Source organism: Xiphias gladius, chromosome 9, assembly GCF_016859285.1.
Source record: "Xiphias gladius isolate SHS-SW01 ecotype Sanya breed wild chromosome 9, ASM1685928v1, whole genome shotgun sequence".
In the NCBI taxonomy this organism is placed as follows: domain Eukaryota; kingdom Metazoa; phylum Chordata; class Actinopteri; order Istiophoriformes; family Xiphiidae; genus Xiphias; species Xiphias gladius.
The window spans coordinates 681,467-701,607 of record NC_053408.1 but is presented as its reverse complement, the minus strand read 5'-3'; the positions used below and the strand labels follow the sequence as shown (position 1 = coordinate 701,607).

The 20,141-nt window shown below is 46.7% G+C and overlaps 1 protein-coding gene across 1 annotated transcript; it reads left to right on the top strand.

Annotated features, from left to right (window-relative positions):
• Positions 1–4,444: 4,444 nt before the first annotated feature.
• Positions 4,445–19,728, top strand: LOC120794787 (monocarboxylate transporter 12-B-like). The gene is made up of 7 exons (XM_040136112.1): positions 4,445–6,392; positions 11,702–11,805; positions 12,349–12,492; positions 12,794–13,093; positions 13,626–14,010; positions 16,761–17,020; positions 18,305–19,728. The coding sequence occupies exons 1-7, from the start codon at positions 6,280–6,282 to the stop codon at positions 18,538–18,540; spliced, it is 1,542 nt and encodes a 513-aa protein (XP_039992046.1). The 5' UTR covers positions 4,445–6,279; the 3' UTR covers positions 18,541–19,728.
• Positions 19,729–20,141: the final 413 nt, after the last annotated feature.

The following is a 20,141-nucleotide window of genomic DNA, read 5'->3' as shown; positions in this document are numbered from 1 at the left end:
AGGATTCCTCAGGACAACACCAACGCATCAGCTAGAAAGTTCAGCCTTAGCCCCGTCCCAAAGGGGTGTTGGGATGGTTAAACCAAGCTGAAATGGAACGTGCTTCACGGATTCCTGATGAAAACCTGGACTGCCCTGAAAAGAGGAGTTGACACGGGAAAAAGAGCAGATTTCCCTGAACTCTACCGGTTCTCTTTAGAGAAGAGGTTAAAGATCCGACCAGAGTTCTGCCAGAAGCTCGGCGACGGCCGTCAAAGGTTAAACTGAGGTCAAGGGACACGCAACCAAATACTACCTGTGCAGTCTGTACATTTTTGATTCATTAGGCTACACACAATACACTCATTAAAAGAAGCCAATATTCTGCTCCATGAGTGGAGCTCGGGGCTTGATGCTGCAGCGCAGCACGTCGCCTGGCTCTGGACGGAGAGAGAGGCTGGCCCGCCGACCGACGGTCCCATCCTTCCCAGGGCCACGCCTTCTATCACCTGAAGACCGGTCCTGATCCGCCAAGGGAGGTAGCAGTGACTGACGTCACAGTGAAAGGTGTTCTCCTCCTCCATGGGAAACACAAGCACTGCCGGGGCTTTGAAAAAGACAGGGACATGGTTTGTTAGGACACTATGCAGCGGCGCATGTCCCCTCAGCACCGTCGTTACAAATTAAAATCAGGGCCTGTATTTACCAGTCGCCTCAGATTAAATCCATGTTCTAAACTGAAATCTACCCGAAAGGGAAAGTGAAACGGTTAGCTTGCACTAGTTAGCTCACGCCCGTCAGGACACGGGGGAGCTAATGCACCTTAATTCTTCGGTGCCGTGTCAGGATCAGTCTGCACATTATTTGGTTTTATGACAGAACATCGATTCCATACGTGACGTATTTTAATAACGGCTGCGGATAAAACAAAACCCGGCAAGTGTGGTCGCTAGGTGTCGCAATGCGCATGTGGTTCACGCGGACTGAGCCTCCGCATGTCGTTTCGTCCAATAACATCGAATAAAACAGAAATCATCTACTTTGACTTTAACGGCTTGATCCCTTTCAAACTTCATAATTTTTCAAATTTCATCAGAACGATATTCGGCCATTAAAAAAACTCAGGCTTATAAAGTTCAATAGTTGAAATCGTTCCATTTTAACTCTGGTAAAAATTAAAACATTTAAAAAAAGACTTTGGGAAATAACTGAGGAAATCATTTAAAAATCATTATGTGAAATGTTATTTCATTCAAATTATGAAAAGTGACGTGAAATAAAACAGACTTTTGAAAAAGGGCTTATTGAAATAAAAATGTCTCTTGAGAAAGGAAAACAAACTGTTGTGAAAATGAATGATTTCATAATAATAAGCTCAGTGTTAATTATCTTTATTTATTTTACACAAACATGATCATTTATTTCAGAATGTCTTTTTTATTCATCAGTCTTATAATATTGAAGACTTATGGGTTCTACAGGGTAAATGTCTCTTAATCTCTTTTCTTACACGAATCTTCAAATTTGTCCGAAAAGTCACAAAAAATGTTGGTAATAGAAACATGAACTTGATTAATGACCCTTTAATATATGAGATCCCTTCATAATGGGCTCATTTCCTTTTAGTTATTATTATTATCTAATTAAAATGAACACCTTTTAATTCCCAAAGGAATAAACTATGGAGGCTGGGAAACCGGAATGATTAGAGTTTCACTGTTCAGTAAATAAACTGACCAATGGATTCGTTTCATTTTACTCAAAATAAAAAAAATAGATCAAATTAAGTTGAAAATGATCTAAGAATGAATAATCAATCAATAATTCTACTTTCCGAACTAATAGTTTGTTGTTTTTTTTTAATGATTTGCGAGTTCAATTCAAACAGACTTCAAAATTTTACCCGGGATTTTCTGGCCATGAAAACTAAATCCCTCTTTATCATCTATAACCAGGAAACAGGTCACGGTCATATAACTTGACATGTACACACACATGACGCGTTTGCAACAAATTGTGTTGTAATTAGAAGCAGATATAAAAACTAAGTGTGTATCGACGTTCAGTGTCGGTTCTACTTATTTTCTATTGTTCCAGATGTGTTTTACTGCGTTGTGGTTCAACACCTGTTCATCCAGGTGAAGACGTTAACGCTTAAAGATCAGTTTATATGTGTTTATCTGCCTGTTCACAAATGTTTGTACAGTTCTTATCCGCCATAAACAGGTCGCGGGCGCTCGGAGAAATGTTCCCAAATCCCTTAACGGCGCGTCTTCAACCTGCCCATGTGACATTTACGGAGTTCTGGGCCACTTGCTCTTCACTTTCTCCACGCGGCGGAACGTTTGTGGCAGATTCCAGGTCAAACACTGGGTCTACACAACCTGCCGGTCCGGGGTTAAGCTGACCCGGACCGGGCCCGCTTTCGAGAGGGAGGAGGAGGAGGAGGAGGAGGAGGAGGAGGAAAGAGTGGAAAACGAGAGGGAGGAGGAGGAAGAGGATGAGGAGGAAAGAGAGAGGGAGGAGGAAGAGGAAAGAGTGGAAAGCGAGAGGGAGGAGGAGGAAGAGGAGGAGGAGGAGGAAAGAGAGTGGAAAACGAGAGGGAGGAGGAGGAAGAGGATGAGGAGGAAAGAGAGAGGGAGGAGGAAGAGGAAAGAGTGGAAAGCGAGAGGGAGGAGGAGGAAGAGGAAAGAGAGTGGAAAGCGAGAGGGAGGAGGAGGAAGAGGATGAGGAGGAGGAGGAAAGAGTGGAAAGCGAGAGGGAGGAGGAGGAGGAGGAGGAAAGAGTGGAAAACGAGAGGGAGGAGGAGGAAGAGGATGAGGAGGAGGAGGAAAGAGTGGAAAGCGAGAGGGAGGAGGAGGAGGAGGAGGAGGAGGAGGAGGAGGAGGAGGAGGAAAGAGTGGAAAGCGAGAGGGAGGAGGAGGAGGAGGAGGAGGAGGAAAGAGTGGAAAGCGAGAGGGAGGAGGAGGAAGAGGAGGAGGAGGAGGAAAGAGAGGGAGGAGGAGGAAGAGGAAAGAGTGGAAAGCGAGAGGGAGGAGGAGGAAGAGGAGGAAGAGAGTGGAAAACGAGAGGGAGGAGGAGGAAGAGGGAGGAGGAGGAAGAGGAGGAGGAGGAAAGAGTGGAAAGCGAGAGGGAGGAGGAGGAAGAGGAGGAGGAGGAGGAGGAAGAGGAGGAGGAGGAGGAGGAAGAGGATGAGGAGGAAGAGGAAAGAGTGGAAAGCGAGAGGGAGGAGGAGGAAGAGGAAAGAGAGTGGAAAGCGAGAGGGAGGAGGAGGAGGAGGAGGAGGAGGAGGAGGAAAGAGAGACATCGACAGACAAAGAAAAAAGAGAAGAAGGCGAGGGGGAGGAGAGGTTCCGCGCGGGGGGAGTCTCGTGTCTCTGACGATGAAGACCGAGCTTGGTCCCTCACACCCACACCTGAAGCAGCCGATAATTGATCGATAACTGACCCCCCCCCCCATCGATCCCGGATCGACAGGTGTGAGATAGAGAGAGAGAAGCCGCGAGGAGTTCCGCACGGTCCCCTCGCGGCTTCCAGAGCTCCGGGTCCAGAATCATCTGAAGAACAAAAAGTTCTTTAAATCCGAGTCCGGACTCACTGCTGCCGCAGCACGGTAAGAAATCGATACGCGCCGATCAATAACCGATCAGAGCGCAACACGCGGTTTTACTCAACCCTCGTCAGGAAAACCGAAGATCAGCTCTCGCTGAATCCAGTTTTATTTCTACAGCACATTTCACACAGAGCGAAACCAGAGGACGACACGTCCTGATCAATAACAGCAGAAAAGAACTAAAGATCCATCAGATCAGGGATTCGGATTCTGCTTCGGTCGGATGAGCAACATAAGCAAAAGGAAAAGTCGATCATCGGAAAAGAAGAGGAGGAGACGCGAAACGGGATTTTCTGGAAAAGGAAAATGGGAAAGATTCTTTTTTCACCAGCAAAAGCTCCGGTTAAACGCAAGAGCGACTTTCCTGGTTCTTCGTGGAGTTTTGATCCAGAAGAGTGTCTCAGGTGTGTTCAGGTGTGTGTTTCGGTGTGTTTAGGTGTCTCAGGTGTGTTCAGGTGTGTGTTTCGGTGTGTTTAGGTGTCTCAGGTGTGTTCAGATGTGTGTTTCGGTGTGTTTAGGTGTGTTCAGGTGTGTTCAGGTGTATGCAGGTGTGTGTTTCGGTGTGTTTAGTTCTCTCAGGTGTGTTCAGATGTGTGTTTCGGTGTGTTTAGGTGTTTTCAGGTGTGTGTTTAGGTGTTTTCAGGTGTGTTCAGGTGTATGCAGGTGTGTGTTTCGGTGTGTTTAGGTGTTTTCAGGTGTGTTCAGGTGTATGCAGGTGTGTGTTTCGGTGTGTTTCGGTGTTTTCAGGTGTGTGTTTAGGTGTTTTCAGGTGTGTTCAGGTGTGTTCAGGTGTGTGTTTCCGTGCGTTTAGGTGTCTCAAGTGTGTTCAGGTGTGTGTTTCTGTGCGTTTAGGTGTTTTCAGGTGTGTTCAGGTGTATGCAGGTGTGTGTTTCGGTGTGTTTCGGTGTGTTTAGCTGTCCCCAGGTGTGTTCTTCGGTGTGTGTTCAGGGGGACATTAGCAGGACGTTTGTCTGATCATTGAACCATTAGAAGCGTCCTGGTAAAAATATTTCTGTTCCGTGAAACCAAGACTCTGATCCAGATTGAACGGACGTGTGACACAGTGTAAACCGGAGTGGACGCGTCCTTCTCTCCTGAGTTAGAATCTTTTCAGTCCACGTCCTGAGTGTTGGTGCCCAGAGGGCGGCGCCGTTTCACCACATCTGTCTGGCTCCCGGAGACAAAGTTCAGCCGGACATGAGCGAATACGTCTTTTGTATCTTCGGCGTTCTCATTCTTTATTTTCACGTTTCTGTTGTCAAACAAGGGACAGACTCTGGAGACACCTTCAACCGTTCGATCGACAATTTCAGAAATCAGAACTAACAAGTGTGTTTTTAGAGATTTCAACCCAACAAATTCTTTTTTGTTGTTTCTTCAACATCTCAAAATTGGGGATGTGATGTTTTTACTGACCGAACATAATTTCTTTCTTCTTTATTTTACCTACGTGATGAATCCAGGACTTAATACCTGACGTATTTTAAGACGGAAGAATTAATTCTCCAACCTCAACCTCGGGAAAATGGGGCCTGAATTTCTTCACCGCTGAAATCCAAGACCAGTTCTCCGGTCCTGTTTGGTCCTGGTGCTTGTCCTGTTCTGTTGTGGTGTATCTGACCCCAGCGTCCCCCTGGCAGTAAACACCTCTCAGGACATAAATAAACACACACACACACACACACACGCACTGGGAGCTGTGGGACATAAATACAGTTCTGTTAGGCCTGTCTGTCTGGGCGCGCTTCTTTTCTGACACTTGACACCTGACACCAGCCTCTCCTCACCACAGGACAACCCGCTTCTCCCTGCCCTGGCCGGGGTGGAGGTGTCGGGTGCATCGAATGAAGCGCTCCCAGTCACGGCTGCACATGTGGCTGACACTTTTTTCGAGGCCGAGCAGGCGACTGACAAACAAACAGACATCAGCGGATGAATGCCGTTAAAATGCAGCGCTCCTGTGGATCTAGGAGCGCTTGGTTAATATCTCATCACCTCCAGGGATCACGCTGAGAGCGCGGTTAATGATTGAGGGTCGGCTGGTGACTTATTGACTGAAGAAGCTTTTTAACTGAAGTTTCAGAGACGGAGACAGAATGAAGGCAGCCGGACTCTACTGTCCCTCTACTGGGTTTGTCTCACCCTAACCCTCACTGGGAGGAAAGAAAAGATGATGATGTGGGATGTTTTTCAACCAGTTTTTAAGACTTGATTCAGCTCCACTCGATTCTGTTTTTATCCTGTTTTCCTCACTTCTGCTGAATCCAGTTTAACTCCACCTTCATCTATTCATCCTTAACCTTCTGCTGAACTTTCTCCGCTTCTTCTTCTTGTCTCTGCTGCTCAGCTCCACCCGGCCGGTCGGCTCCCTTCAGCAGAGGAGGGGCAACCCCTGACTCTACCTGCATATCTGACGTGGAGGAGTTGGCTTGCAGAGACAGAGACCTTCAAGTCAGATCCTCTTCCACATTTTTAAATTTACTGTTTTCTGAACCAAGTTCTGACAAGCCCCCAGATCGTCCCTCCAGAGAACTGGAGCTGAAGCAGCGGACGAGGACGGATCGATCGCTCAGCGAGACAAAGTCTTTAAGTGGTTTATTTTGCGGGACCAGACCCTCTCAGGACCAGCACCTGGACCAGGACCAGAGACCAGCTTGGGGAGTCCAGTTCAGTCTGCGGCCGCGGCAATGGTGGATGGGAAGCGGCAGTACGGCAGGGTGTCTCCTCCGGATGGCGGGTGGGGCTGGGTGATCGTTGGCTGCTGCTTCATGGTGACGGTCTGCACCCGAGCAGTGACCAGGTAGCGACACACACACACACACACACACACACACACACACACACAGTGACCACTTTATCAGGCACACCTGTTCAGTCCGCTCTGCCTTACGTTGACTGTAATGGTCAGTTTTCGTTGTTAATTCAGTTCTGTGTTTTATCAGTGAGCCCAGCCAGTGACGGTGTTGTACTGGTTGTACTGGACCACTCTCTGTTCAGAGGTTTCTAGTATTCTGGAAGCGGGGAGGACAAAAACACAGAGGCAGCTCTCAGTCTAATGTGGTCCAGTCCAACAAAGCTTCCACTCTGAGCTCAGGGAGAAACAAAACCGCTCACTGATAAAACAAGACTTTAGCGAATGGATTGAACTGCGATTTCCTCGTCTTGCTTGTGCCAACTGGTGGCGTAGCGGCGCTTGGCTACTTAACAAAATGTCTGTTCGGGCGAACGTCTGGCAGGTGGCTTTCTCAGCTGGTGTAGTCACTTGTCAGCCGACTGAGTTCCCGTGGCAATTCGATTCCTCTCTGACGGTTCACATTTTCCAGACCTCTAAACCTCCCGAGCTCGTCGTCTGTATCAGCTGTGATTCTCGGCCGTTTGACTTTGACTTCCTCTCTGGTTCATTTCTGGAGTGAAGACGTCGGGAGACGCCGTGCGCTGGGTTTTAGTCGTAACCTCCTGCAGGTTAAACACTTTTATTGCTGACTGACTCTGAAAAACTCGCTGTAGACGGACTTGAAGACGCTCGCTGGCCGAGCAACATTAAGGCTACAAACACCCATAATGCAACATAATGCAGAGCTGTTGTTCTGGATAAAAAAAGACTGTACAGGTACCGAATAAAGTGGACATCGTTTGTGTGTGTGTGTGTGTGTGTAATTTACATGTCAATCGACAGAAAATTGATCTGAAATTATTTTGATAATGACTTGGTCATTGGAGTCATTCATACAGGTGCTCGTTCCTGCTCCTCCCATGTCAGGACTTTGTGTTTTCCTTGGTTTTGTAGAAGTGCAAACTGAATATTTTCGGGTTTTAAGCTGTTGATCTGACAAAAAAAAGACATCTACAGACGTCACAGTGGGGTCCAGGAAACTGTCATGGAAACTTTTTGCCTTTTGCATTTTATAGATCAAACAACTGACCTATTAATCAAAAGAAGTATAGTCAGATTAATCGATAATGGAAATAATAATTTTAAAATGAGATATTAATTTGTCCAACACAAAATACCTGCAAATCCAACCACGTTCCCATCAGCCTCAGCTCTGCACCGTGTTCATTGCTATTTAGCGAATGTTAGCATGCTAAAACGCTAACCTAAGGCGCTTCTCAGACCTGGTATTAACATGCGTCTCAGGGGATCCGGTCCCACTGTTCTTCGGCGTGGCCCAGGACACATTTGCGTTCACACTGCTAAAAGAATGTTGCCGTACGAGATCCAGACCACCTCCGAATGTGGTCTGAGCGATCAGATCTCACTGCGTCCTCAATGCGTCTCGGGTGCATTCACACCTGAACTTAGAGCCGTCCACTCGTGATCCGATCACCCAGGACGCGTGTGTATGCCGGGTCTGAACTGGGCCTGAGATGCTCAACAAGGTAAATATTACACCTGCCAAACATCAGCATATTAGCATTGTCAGTGTGAGCATGTTAGCATGTTAACGTTAGCATTTAGCTCAGAGCTCAGATCTGATTCCAGCCTCTTAAATTGAATATTTTCTTCTTTGGCAGTAGTGAATATCTTTGGGTCTGCAATTCACTGATGAAGATGACTGTTAACTGCACCTTAGTCTGCGTTTGTTTGTGTGTGTGTGTGTGTGTGTGTGTGTGTGTGTGTTTGGGGTATAAAGAGGTCAGACAGGTCTGGACAGATCAGCGTCCTCAGAAACACGAACCTCTAATTAATCAAATTAAAAACCTGCAGGAGGACGTTCCTCTGTAATGACTGATCTGTCAACCGCAACACAACCAGTGCAGCTGCAGACTACACCACCTACAGCTCCATCTCCAGTCACCGTCCATTAATAGTTAAACTCTGTCGTATGTTTCCATGCAGCTCGTTTTACTGATGTGATGACGAGAGCGAGCTTCTGTTTCTGTAAACACCACACACACACACACACGCCCACACACACACACGCCCACACACGCCCACACACACACACACACACACACACACACACAGACAGACAGACAGACAGACAGACACACAGACAGACAGGTTGCCTTACAGCTGGTGGTAAACAACATATTTACAGATCTTTTACTTCAGAACAGCAGAAGTAAATGTACTTACATTATCAAAAGTAAAAGTGCTCATTATACAGAACGTCGCCTGCCAGTGTTATATTATCATATATTTACTTTTTATTTAAGCAGAAACCTTTAGTTGATTTTTGATCAGTAATAAAAGTGATCAGAAACAGCTTTGATTAGATTATTTTTTTAGGAACAATTAACAAAAATGTTGTCAGTTCCAGCCTTTTAAATGTGAAAATGAGATTTTCTGGGTCTTATCACAGTGTACTAAAAAAATACTTTAGTATAAATATTTTAATATAAATATTTTAAGTATAATTATTTTCAGGTTTTGGACTGTTGGTCGAACAACAACCTTTTATTTTGAATTTTACCTACCAAAGAAGAAATGTATAATAATCGAATGAAAATAACTGAGTTGCAGATGAAACCTGGTTCTTTGCCTGTAAAATGTTTCCAAAACAATTTAATTTGAGATTAATTGAGTCGAACACAGAATAAAAACAAAGGTAAAATGAGGCGATCAGCAGCTCTGAGTGTTAAATGATGAATGTTTTACAGACAATATCAGTTGTTTGACAGAATTGGTAGGTTAATGGATGGTGAAAATAGCTGCAGCCATAATGTTGTTATCATTATTGAGGCGTGATCGTGTAGCGAGATGCAGCTGATTTAACACTTCAGCTGCGGAACGTCTCATTTTATCTTTGTCGCTTCCATCCAAGGAGGTTCTGTTCTCTCCCGTGTTGGTTTGTCTGTCAGCAGGATTGGACAAAAACTACTCAACTGATTTGCACCAGACCTGGTGGAGGGCTGGACCAGGGGCCAGGGAAGAACCCGTTACATTTTGGGACAGATCTGGATCATTTACTGTGAATTTAATTTTTTCTCTCTGAAGTCTGGTGTGTGTTGTTTGACACTGGACTTGGTGGAGGTCTTTGCCCCACTGAGCGCGTTCGTTAGTTATTATTGTTTTTAATTTTGTGTTGGACTGAAACAATCTGAAACCTTTTATACAAATGAAGTGTTGGAAACGAGGATTTTACAGATGGAGAAGCAGGTTTCATCTGCAGCTAATGATTCTTTACAATACGGAGCAGTTCAACACAGAGCGAACTCCTCATCTTCCTCTCTGAGCGTCCGATGCTCAGACTGATCCCACTCTCACGTCTGTAAATATGAAGCTGCAGCCAGCTGCCGGTTAGCTTAGCTTAGCATAGCGAGTGGCGACATCCAGCCTGGCTCTGTCCAAAGATGGACAACGAGCCCCTGGGCACAGTCATATACAGTAAAAGGCCCTCCACCCCTCCCACATAACAGAGGTGGGGGTCGGTCGTTTTCTGTCTCGTTGTGGTCGAGTGACTTTCCATAAAGAAATGTTAACGTCCTCTTCAGACAGACGGCCCCCACCCGCTAATCAAATGAGATACACCGCCTTAATGTGCGATCTCATCCTAACTCCAGCTCTCTACTGGACCCAGTGTCAAAATGTCAAAATGTTCACTATTCACTTAGCGGGCATTTTTTTTCTTACACAAACACTTTTACAATATAATAAGTTCCGTCTGAAACGGAGTCAAACATGTGATAAACCCTGTGAAAAGCAGAAATAGGTATTTTCCTACAGATGGAGTCGACTGTGTCGACACTTTCGTGCCTTAAAAGCTCAGAGCAGAAAGTGTCGCGACGAAATGTTCAGTTCTGCTGTGACCAAAGAAAAGTCACGCTACCTGGATTACAGGGTTTATCCTCCTGTACGGCGGCCTCTTTAGGACGTCCCACGCTCAGCTCTACCAGACTAAAACACAACACGGCCGTTTGCTTTTCTGTCGGCAGTAAAGGGACGGTTCACACAAACTGGAACAATCCTCCAGGAAGAACTCGGTGACCTGCCCGACCTCCCGCGGCGAGTGTTGACTGACCAGCTGGGACACATGAGAGAAGCCCTGAAGGTCTCGGTCCGAGACTCTGACACCTGAACAAACACCAGTTTCTGCCTCCTCCCTCACTAGTCAGCTCTGTGAAGTGTAACATGTTGCTCTGCGGTGCGTTCAGGAGCTCCCCGATGAGCCGACAAATACCCACGAGAAGGAAACGAGGGACATAAGTCGCAGTCTGGACCCAAGTGTTGGACCGACCGACATCAACATCCACAGAGCTAAAAACCAGGGGAAAGAGAACTAACTGACGTAACTTTCAGTGTCTAAACCAAAACTCAACAATCACTGACACAAACATTTACTATGTAAAACTGCAGAAATCACACCCTGGTCCCATAAACAGAGTTCGTTTCTACCTTAACAGACAAAGCTATTCATACGAGCTGTTGGTCCGACCTTCAGCAGCAGTTTGGATTTCAACATTCATCCGCTTCGACACGTGGACGCGAGCAGCTGTGGACAGAACCGGTTTTTCATCATCTGTACAACGGAGGATTGGTTTCATTGGAAATAAACTCTGTTACATCATCACAGTTCAGTCCAGTGCAGAAGAAAACGGGCATCGCCTCCCACCTGACGGAGATCACACAGTCTCAAAGGAAGGGGAGGCCCCCGCCTGGGACACTAAACACCTCTGACGTCTGGAAAAACAGGACGTAACGGGACTCTGACCTGCGCCTCTTTCGTTGCGGCTTTGACCAGATATTGTCAGACCTTTTTCTTTAACCGCAGTAAATGAGTCTCATGTTTCTGAAGAGGAGCTCCACCTCCGCTACCGGCGACACGATAACTTATTAAGGTTTGGGGTTTAGTTGTTTTTGCAGACAGTGAAACCAGTGTTCAGCAGGTGGACTGTGGTCCCAGTCTTCCCACTCAAACCAGTTACATAGCAGGAGACTTTCGCTCGCTCTGAAGTCCACGACAGGGATCAGCTGACGCCGGCCCGTCTGCACATGTCACTGCCGCACATTACATAACACACCTGACCGTCCACTCACCTGCTGCTGTGGAACGCTGACTGTTCTCTCAGAGCCAATGGGGGACGACGTGAACGAGAAGACCGATGACTCTGTTTTACTAATCACTGATCAGTAACTGATCAGCTCCTTTCCGTGTGTGTCTGCAGGTGCATCTCCATCTTCTTCGTGGAGTTTCAGGCTCATTTTGGAGCCGACTACTCTGCTACAGCCTGGATCCACAGCCTGGTGGACTGCACCACCATGCTCTGTGGTCAGTACTGCAGCTGGACACCAACCAGACCAGGAGCAGTACTACACACAGGAGTAATACTAGTAGTAGAGGTAGTACTACAGTAGTGCTAGAAATATTACTACATTCAATAATCAATACTGAAATACTTAAACACAGACAGAAAAAGTAGAAACCACTCGCTCATAAAGCACAAAATACACCGAACAAATATAAAACAGACAACAGGTAAAATCCAGGCCATCAAACGATCATCAAAGCGCAAAAAAAAGGGTAAAATAAAATCAGATCCGACACTTTAGAAAACCAGAGATAAAACATCAAAAGCATCAAACGATACGGAGCTTCAGGTAACTGAAACTGAAGCCTCCTAAGAGACTGGGGGTGGGAGTACAGGAGTGGGGGCAGTACACGTTCCTACATCGAGAGAAGTTCTACATTAGTACTAGAATCAGTAAGAGTTGAAGTAATTCTGTAGTAAAACCAGCAGCAGTGCTAGGAGAAGAATCTGAGGGTCGTTAAGACACCTCCTGACATCAGCGCCGTGTGTCTCTGTGCGTTCAGCTCCCGTCGGCAGCCTGGTTGGTAATCGCTGGTCCTGCCGCGTGGCGGTGATGTTCGGTGGACTCCTCTCCTCCTGTGGCCTCCTGCTCAGCTCCTTCACCACCAGCCTGGAGCTCCTCTACTTCACCATGGGAATCCTCACAGGTCAGCGCACACAAAATGTCCCCGCTTTCTGCAAATGTTCTCATTTCCCAAAATGTCCCCTTATTTTCCAAAAAAACGTCCCCAAATTAAAAAAAAAAAATCTTCACTTTCCAAAAATGTCCTCATGTTTTAAACATGTCCTCACTTTCTATAAATGTTTGTTTCCCAGAAATGTTCCTGCTTTCCAAACTTTTTGAGCCCATGCTCAAAGATTGTCTTTACTGAAGAAAATGTCTCACCTTCCTGAAGTGTCCTCACATTTCAACATGTCCTCCCTCATCTAAATGTCCTCTTTCTGCAGGTCTGGGTTTTGCTCTGTGTTACACGCCGGCCATCGCCATGGTGGGCTGTTATTTCCGGCGGAGGAAGGCGCTGGCGTACGGTATCGCCATGTCGGGCAGTGGGATCGGCACCTTTGTGCTGGCTCCGGCCCTACAGCTGTTAATCGAGCTGTACTCCTGGAGGGGGGCGCTGCTCATCCTCAGCGCCTTCGTCGCCAACCTCTGCGTCTGTGGGGCGCTGCTTCGACCAATCGCACAGCGGGAAGACGAGGCGGAGGCGGAGGGGGAGGAGGAGAAGTCAGCGGGGGACGAACGACGTGGTGAGAGGCAGCGATGCGCATGTCCTTAAGTGGCCCGGGGGCCTCTGTGAGCACTGTAACTGATCCTAAAACTAGACTTCGACACCGAGTCCCTCCACCGAACCAGATCCAGAGATGGAGGATGGAGGACTCGTCTTAGCTGCGGAGCAAATTCCTAACATGTTTTTGGATTATATCAAATTATGTAGACAGAAGTGATGTGTTTAAAACCTGGGGGCTTGCAGGCCCCAGTGCACCTGCCCGGGTGTTGATCCAGCCTTGGAGACACACACAAGCATAGAGGGTTGTGTGGCCTGGATCGGCAGACCACACGTGGTCGGCCACTTAGGTCACTTGTTTTGGGAAGGAGGCAGGTAAAATGAGATTCTTCCTCCCTCTGCTCGTTTTCCGTCATGGAATGATCACGAAACGATTCAGAGGACTGTGCCCGGGTTTTATCGCTCTAACATTTCTTACTTACAAAAATGTCCAGAAACTAGAAGTAAAAAGCTCTGGTTCTTCACCACCATCACCTGTCTGTGTCCTGATGCAGGTAACATCTCGTCGCAGGATGTTGAACTCGCAGTAAAACTCTCCAAAGAATCTGAAGACCGCCTTCTGTCATCAGGTGTGTCGGCATCATCCTCGCCCTCATCTTTACCTTCGGGAAACTCCGCCCCTCAAGTGGAGAGGAGGCGGGGCTTCAGCTCCCATTTCCTGTCCAGTCAGGAGTTCCGTTTCCTGCTGCTGCCGGACTTCCTGGGCCTGTCCGTGTCCTTCCTCTTCCTGGCCAGCGGCTGCAGCCTCCCCTTCGTCTACCTGGTGCCCTACGCTCTGAGCGCCGGCGTCAGCCACCAGCACGCCGCCTTCCTCATGTCCATATTGGGAGTCATCGACATCATGGGGAACATCACTTTCGGCTGGCTGACGGACCGCAGGTACGGCTGAGTCACAGAGGAAGTCTGAGCTGGTTACTGTTATTGTTCTGGACGTGACCCGCACAGGTGTGTTTACTGTCTGCCTGTGGATTCGCTCGAGTCCGGTCACAGTGACCGTAGGGCTGAGCGTTACGGACCAAACATCATAGCTCGATGCTTTTAGGGTGAACGGCGATACACCATATGTATCTCCGTATTTTCGGTTGTAGGTCAGAGTCGTTCCCGGTAGACGCCACCTAGGCGGCTGCTCGCAGAGAAGCCTCCACCCCCGGTCGCTGCAGCGATGCCCCTCGGACAGGTGTGGGCATCTTCCCTTACCACGAGAAACAGCTCCAATCCTAGGAAGGCAGCAGAGGTAGCGACGTAAAATCATTTGAGGGCAAGTCTGGTGCCAGCAGCTCCTGTAATTCCAGTGTCCTAAAACAGCTGCGGTCCAAAAGAGGGATGTCCCAGGATCCCGATGGTTACGTAAAGGCCAAATGCCAAAAAACAGTCCTTCAAGAAAAAACAAACGATGCATGTCATGATTGAGCTCACGGTCCTGCCAGCTGAGCTCAGACGCAAAGTGACTGGACTTTTTGTATCGTATTGTTCGTGTCCTCCGTGATCTGCGCCCAGACAGTCCCGAGTCCCCGTCCTAAGGTTGGGCAAAAAGTTAAACTGATAAACTGATTTTGTGTTTTGGATGATGATACTTTAATTCAGCAGCTAAAGGTGTAACTGCGTCAAACAAAATCACTGGAACGTGCAAATCAGGTCGTAAGTCAGGTGTAAAGTGCTCTGGCTGCGTTACAGTCTTTGAGGGTGGGAGTTAAAACACTCGTACGCATTCTGCAGAATTACAAAACACAGTCACACAAAACCCACTGACCCCGAGGTGAACTCCGCTTTCATCACTAATCCAACCTGCCGGCAGAACAACGTGAGATAAAACCCGCCAGCTTTCAGTTTGTAGACAGATCCTGCAGCAGAGAGGGAAAACCTGAAACTGAAAAAGCAGGAAGAACAAGATTGAGATCAACTTAAATCAATAAACCCGATCGAGAAAACGCAGATAAACCACATCCCAACCAGGAGCGTCGACCTCAAATCCCAGAGGTCAGTTCGCCCCAAGTTAAAAAACAACACTGTGTCTCTCCCCTCTAGTGGACTCCAAAGGGGTCCAGTCAGACAGTTTGGGTTTTATGTGTCCTGGTCTGGAGATTTCAGTCTTCATCCCAACACAATGGAGGTCAGACGACGTGCTCGTAGGAGCGTTTAGAAAGTTCCTGTCTGACGGCTGAACTGACCGAGCTGCTTCCACCTACCTGAACTTTCTGAAACTGACAATCCAGCAGCCGCGCAGTGATTGGTCAGGTGGGCAGAGGTGAGACAGTGGGCGTGTTTTAAACTTTTTACTCAAGCTGCAGAAGCTGTAGAGGCCACGTGCGTTGATTGTTTGATAATTGAACCAACTTGATTTGTTTAAAAGTAGTTTTTTTTACATGATCTCCTGAATGTCAGATTCCTGGATTACGTGACCATCATTCAGGTTCATGTTCTGACACCAGTTTGAGTTATTTTCACTTCTGGTTTCTTTTTTTTTTTTCTTCCTTTTTTCATTTTGGCAGACGACTCACAACACTACAGTACCCATGAGCCCCAGCTGCTGTTGCCATGGAGAAAGGCCAGTCAGAGATGTGAATCAGAGCAGTCGTGAATTAAAAACTGATCCAGAATTTAACATTGAACTTCTGAACAGTGTCGTCTTTATCTTCCAACCACTGTTAGCGGGTCACGTGACAGAATTTAAAGCTCTGTGATTTGATGTTTCTTGCTGAAATGCACCATGGGATTTGTAGTAAACCTCCCTCCCTCAGCTTTTATGTCCACAGCTTCTTGTAGCTTTGACTTTGTAATCAAAGAATCAGACGTTTTCTGACATAGTTGCTGACGTTTTGTCCTGATGACTGAAGCAGGAGAGTCTCACGCTGAACTGTGAGTCACTGGAGAAAAGAGCAGGACGTTTACTGCAGCAACCGGGAGTCAGAAATAACTCGTACTTTCATCCCATTGGCTGATTTTACACAGTCACAGGGACTTGAGGAAGGGGTGTGCTTCAAACAAACTGGTTCATATGACCAGTCAAACGTCCACGTCCAGATGTTTCTTTGGCTGCATGTGACGGGACTCTTCGGGAATCTCACGACTCGACTTGGACTTGACACTCGATTCACTAATCTACCGTCAAACTCTCGGACCCTGTGCACCAGTTTTTTTCCACTGAATTTTAACATGAAACATAACTAACAGGTAAACTAACAGATCTTTACTGTTCGGTCTTTGTCCGACCGAACAGTAAAAAGCAGAGGTCAGTGGGAGTGAAAAGCCTTCGTTTAAAAACTTACCTGCGATAACGTGGAGACATGCTACAGTTTTCTGCCTGTATTATAATAGAGCCCAAAATATTGTTCAAGTAATCGATCAACTGCTAGAAAAATAATCTCCTATAATTATGTAAGTTTGCAGGAATTGCAAACTTGGCCTGTCCCAGTTGCTCAAAGGATTTTCTGCCTTTGCCCGAGAGACATTTTTTTCTCCATTTTCTGACATGAAAGATTGACGCCGTTGAAAGGAGCAGAATAACGACGTGAAGAGTAAAGATGGCGGCATCTGGACGCTGCCTCCTTCCGGTTGTTCTCGGGATTGTTAAAGTTTCTCTTGTCGTTGTATCTGCTGCCGTTTGCAATACAAGTGTTTTTCCGTCTCAGGTGGTTGAAGCCGTACCGTCTGGCGTGTTACATCCTCTCGGTGGGCATGGAGGGTCTCTGCTGCCTCTTCACGCCTTTGCTCCGCTCCTTCCCGCTCCTCGTGCCCTTCGCAGTCCTGTACGGATACTTCGACGGAGCCTACGTCGCGCTGATCCCCGTGGTGACGTCGGACGTGGTGGGTGCGCCGTACCTGTCCTCAGCGCTGGGCGTGGTCTACTTCCTCCACGCCATCCCCTACCTCATCAGCCCACCCATCGGAGGTGAGGGAAACAAACACACCCACACCGCTCTACAACATCCACCATGGCGTCCAAAAAATGCCTTTAAATCGGCAGATTTACGACCAAAGGCACGGCTATCCAACCAAACTCTAGTGTGTTTATATATTTCCCTCTCAGATGAGTTTCCGAGTTTTTGTAAATGCTTTTAAATAGTTTAAAGATCTAGTTAGCTGCCATGATTTCACAGTAGAGGTTCATCCCTACCTTTTTCCGCATCAGCTGTTACTGATACCGTTTCTGTCCCGTATCAGTCTCAGAACAAATGCAGATAAAACTGGTTAAACCTGTCAGACCTAAGGGACAGCACTCGGTGGTCAAACCCTTTACTTAGGGAAAAGAAGCAATAACACGACATAAGAATACCTTCTGTTACTAGTACAGAAGTCTCGGCAACAAAATATTTAGAGCATTCAAAGGCTCATTTTAACTACTTTGCATGGTGTTGGGTAGTTTAAGAGAATAGCTGACAAGCGGTACGATCTGTGACGGCATGTGACGAGATGGGAGACAGATGGGAGACAGATCTAGTGCAGTATAAAGTAGATTTTCAGAGTGCGTTCAGAGCGATTATCGCTCTAAACTGGTCCAGTTTCTAACCCTGTTGAGAGTCTCTGCTGTGGCCGTTATGTTTTTTTATGTACTGCAGTACAGTTTTGATAGTAGCCTATTTGGTCATTGCGTCCTGAAACCAAAGGCTCAATCTCTAAAAACTGCTGAGTCAGCAGGATGGGATCTACTATTCAGAACAGCATGTTGGAAACCCAGGCTTATCCAACAGAGTGAAAGACTAAAACTGAGCAGAAGATAACAGCTTCCTGTCGGTCTGATTAAATAACTCCCGACACCGCGCGGTGCGGTCGGCTCATCGGTCAGTCAGCGTTAGTGACACATTATGGAAGTCAAACACTGACACCAATAACTCGTGAGAGGTTGGTGTTTTCAGTTTGATATTAGAGGAGAAGTTAAATTGCAGCCTGTTTCACATGGTTTTAACACATGGTCTAACACCAAAGTTAGATTCTCCACCAGGATAACATTATGAAACCGGGTTGCCTTTCTTAGGTCATTCAGCAGATTTTCTTTCACAGCTGACACACAAAGATTTTTCACCTGACAAAACACGATGTCAACACGACTTAACGTATCGAGCGGAGAATCTTTTTAAAAATAAAAAAGCTACCAGAAGCGACATTGACCAGACATGACGTCCCGCAGTTTAACCGTCCTGATGTCGCACCTGAAATCTTCCTCTCTGGTCTGCAGGTTGGCTGGTTGATGTCACGGGGAGTTACACAGCCACCTTCTTCCTCAGCGGCGTCGCCCTGCTGGCGAGTGCACTTGTCCTCTCCGCCGTCACCGGGATTCGCCACTGCCGCCGCCATCTAACCGCCGCCACCAAGGGCAGCGGCCACGAGCCCCTCCCCCTCGGCCAGTCCGACCTATCAGACTGCTTCATCGCCTTCAACAAACAGGCGGTCGGTCAGGCCATCGCCTCGTAGTGTCATAGGAAACGACCAATCAGATTCATCGATCACCAGAGACGACTGGAGGCAGCGACGAGGGCTGTGACTGGACGAGCCGGGCGTCAATCAAATGAAGCCCGTCGAAGGTTTTCAACGCGACAATCAAAAACACCGAGACAAAACTTTTGTTTTTATTTTGTAACAACAGGAGAGAAACCTGAAACAGACTTCCTGTCTGGATAAAGTTCCTCCCATTGTTTTTTCTTTTGTTTATAAGCTACAACTCGTCAGACCAATCAGACCAGTCACGTGACTGTGATGGATGACTGGACAAACCTCCTGGTTAAACAGGATTAAAAAGAGAAGGATAGGTGGAAGGTGCTCACAGCAGCAGACGAGCTAACAGGCTCAAACTGTCACAGGGAGAAAAAAAAAGAGAAACAACTAGAAAAACAGGAAAACATGACGAACTTAGACATGTGAGCCGAAACTCTGATGTGACAGGTTGGATTCGTTTAGAGGTAGTTTGAGCTGCTCACTGGTCGAGCTACGATAAAAACAAACGGACGTGAGCTGTACAGGGTCACAGTGATGGCAAATGTCTGCACATTAAGAGGCGGATTTCATGCCCAATAGCTGTGACAGCACCCAGACGATTCATAGAACCATAGTTACATACGGAACTCGTTTTAGCGTCTATAACGTCTAGTTTAACATGATGAAATCTGTGACAGTGTTTGTTTTTGTTTAGACGTCTTCAATACTGTTCAGCAGATAATTGTATGTAGTTTTCAATTCTGAGTCAACAACACTACATTTGTACATTAGTGCATTTGTTTTTGTTGGTTGGCAAAGACTTTAGGCAGAAAACTGACTCCGTAAACTTTTAAAAGGAAAATTTCCTGATCGATGACACGACCTTGAACGCACCGCTTGTATTTTAGATGTTTAGTGTCAGAAACAAAACGAAACAAAAAAAGGAAAGAAGCCAAATCGTGTGTTTTATGTTGTTTTTAGCCTGAATCATATTTGGAACAGAAGCTGCTGCTCTCAGGCAGTTATTGATCTCTCGGTGACTTTTATTAACAAGCTGATCAGAACTCGATTTTGGCGTTTCCCTGCTGCGGGCACTTGAACTCCTTACCAAAGTGTGAGCGTGTGGAGATGATTTATATGTTTTCAGTGAAGTTTTTAACTCAGGTATTGATTAATAGAAAAAAAAAAGCAAAAACAAGAAAACGGATTTTATATCAAACCTGAGAAGGAATGAAACTCTCAGCGGTTGGAGGGAGATCGTCCGTTCAATCATCACCACGGTCAGTTAAAATGTGTCCACTGCCGGGTGTCAAACGGCCACCGTGACGACAGGTGAATAAACAGGTTTGTTGGCCGTTTGGAGAGAAATGTCACCCTGACATTAGAACATTTTTTCGGACTGTCAGCTTCCCGGTAGCTCCAAGAGTTAGACTTAAAAAGCCAAAGAGCGGCGACGCGGTGAGAGAAGAAGAATCCACCTGTTTGTCACCTGAGTGACAAAAGCTGCTGTTCTACATTAGAACATCTACGGAGAATAAATTGTCTTATAAGTCTTCGGGACCTTTGTCATCTCAGAAAAACAGGAAGATTATCGTTTTTAT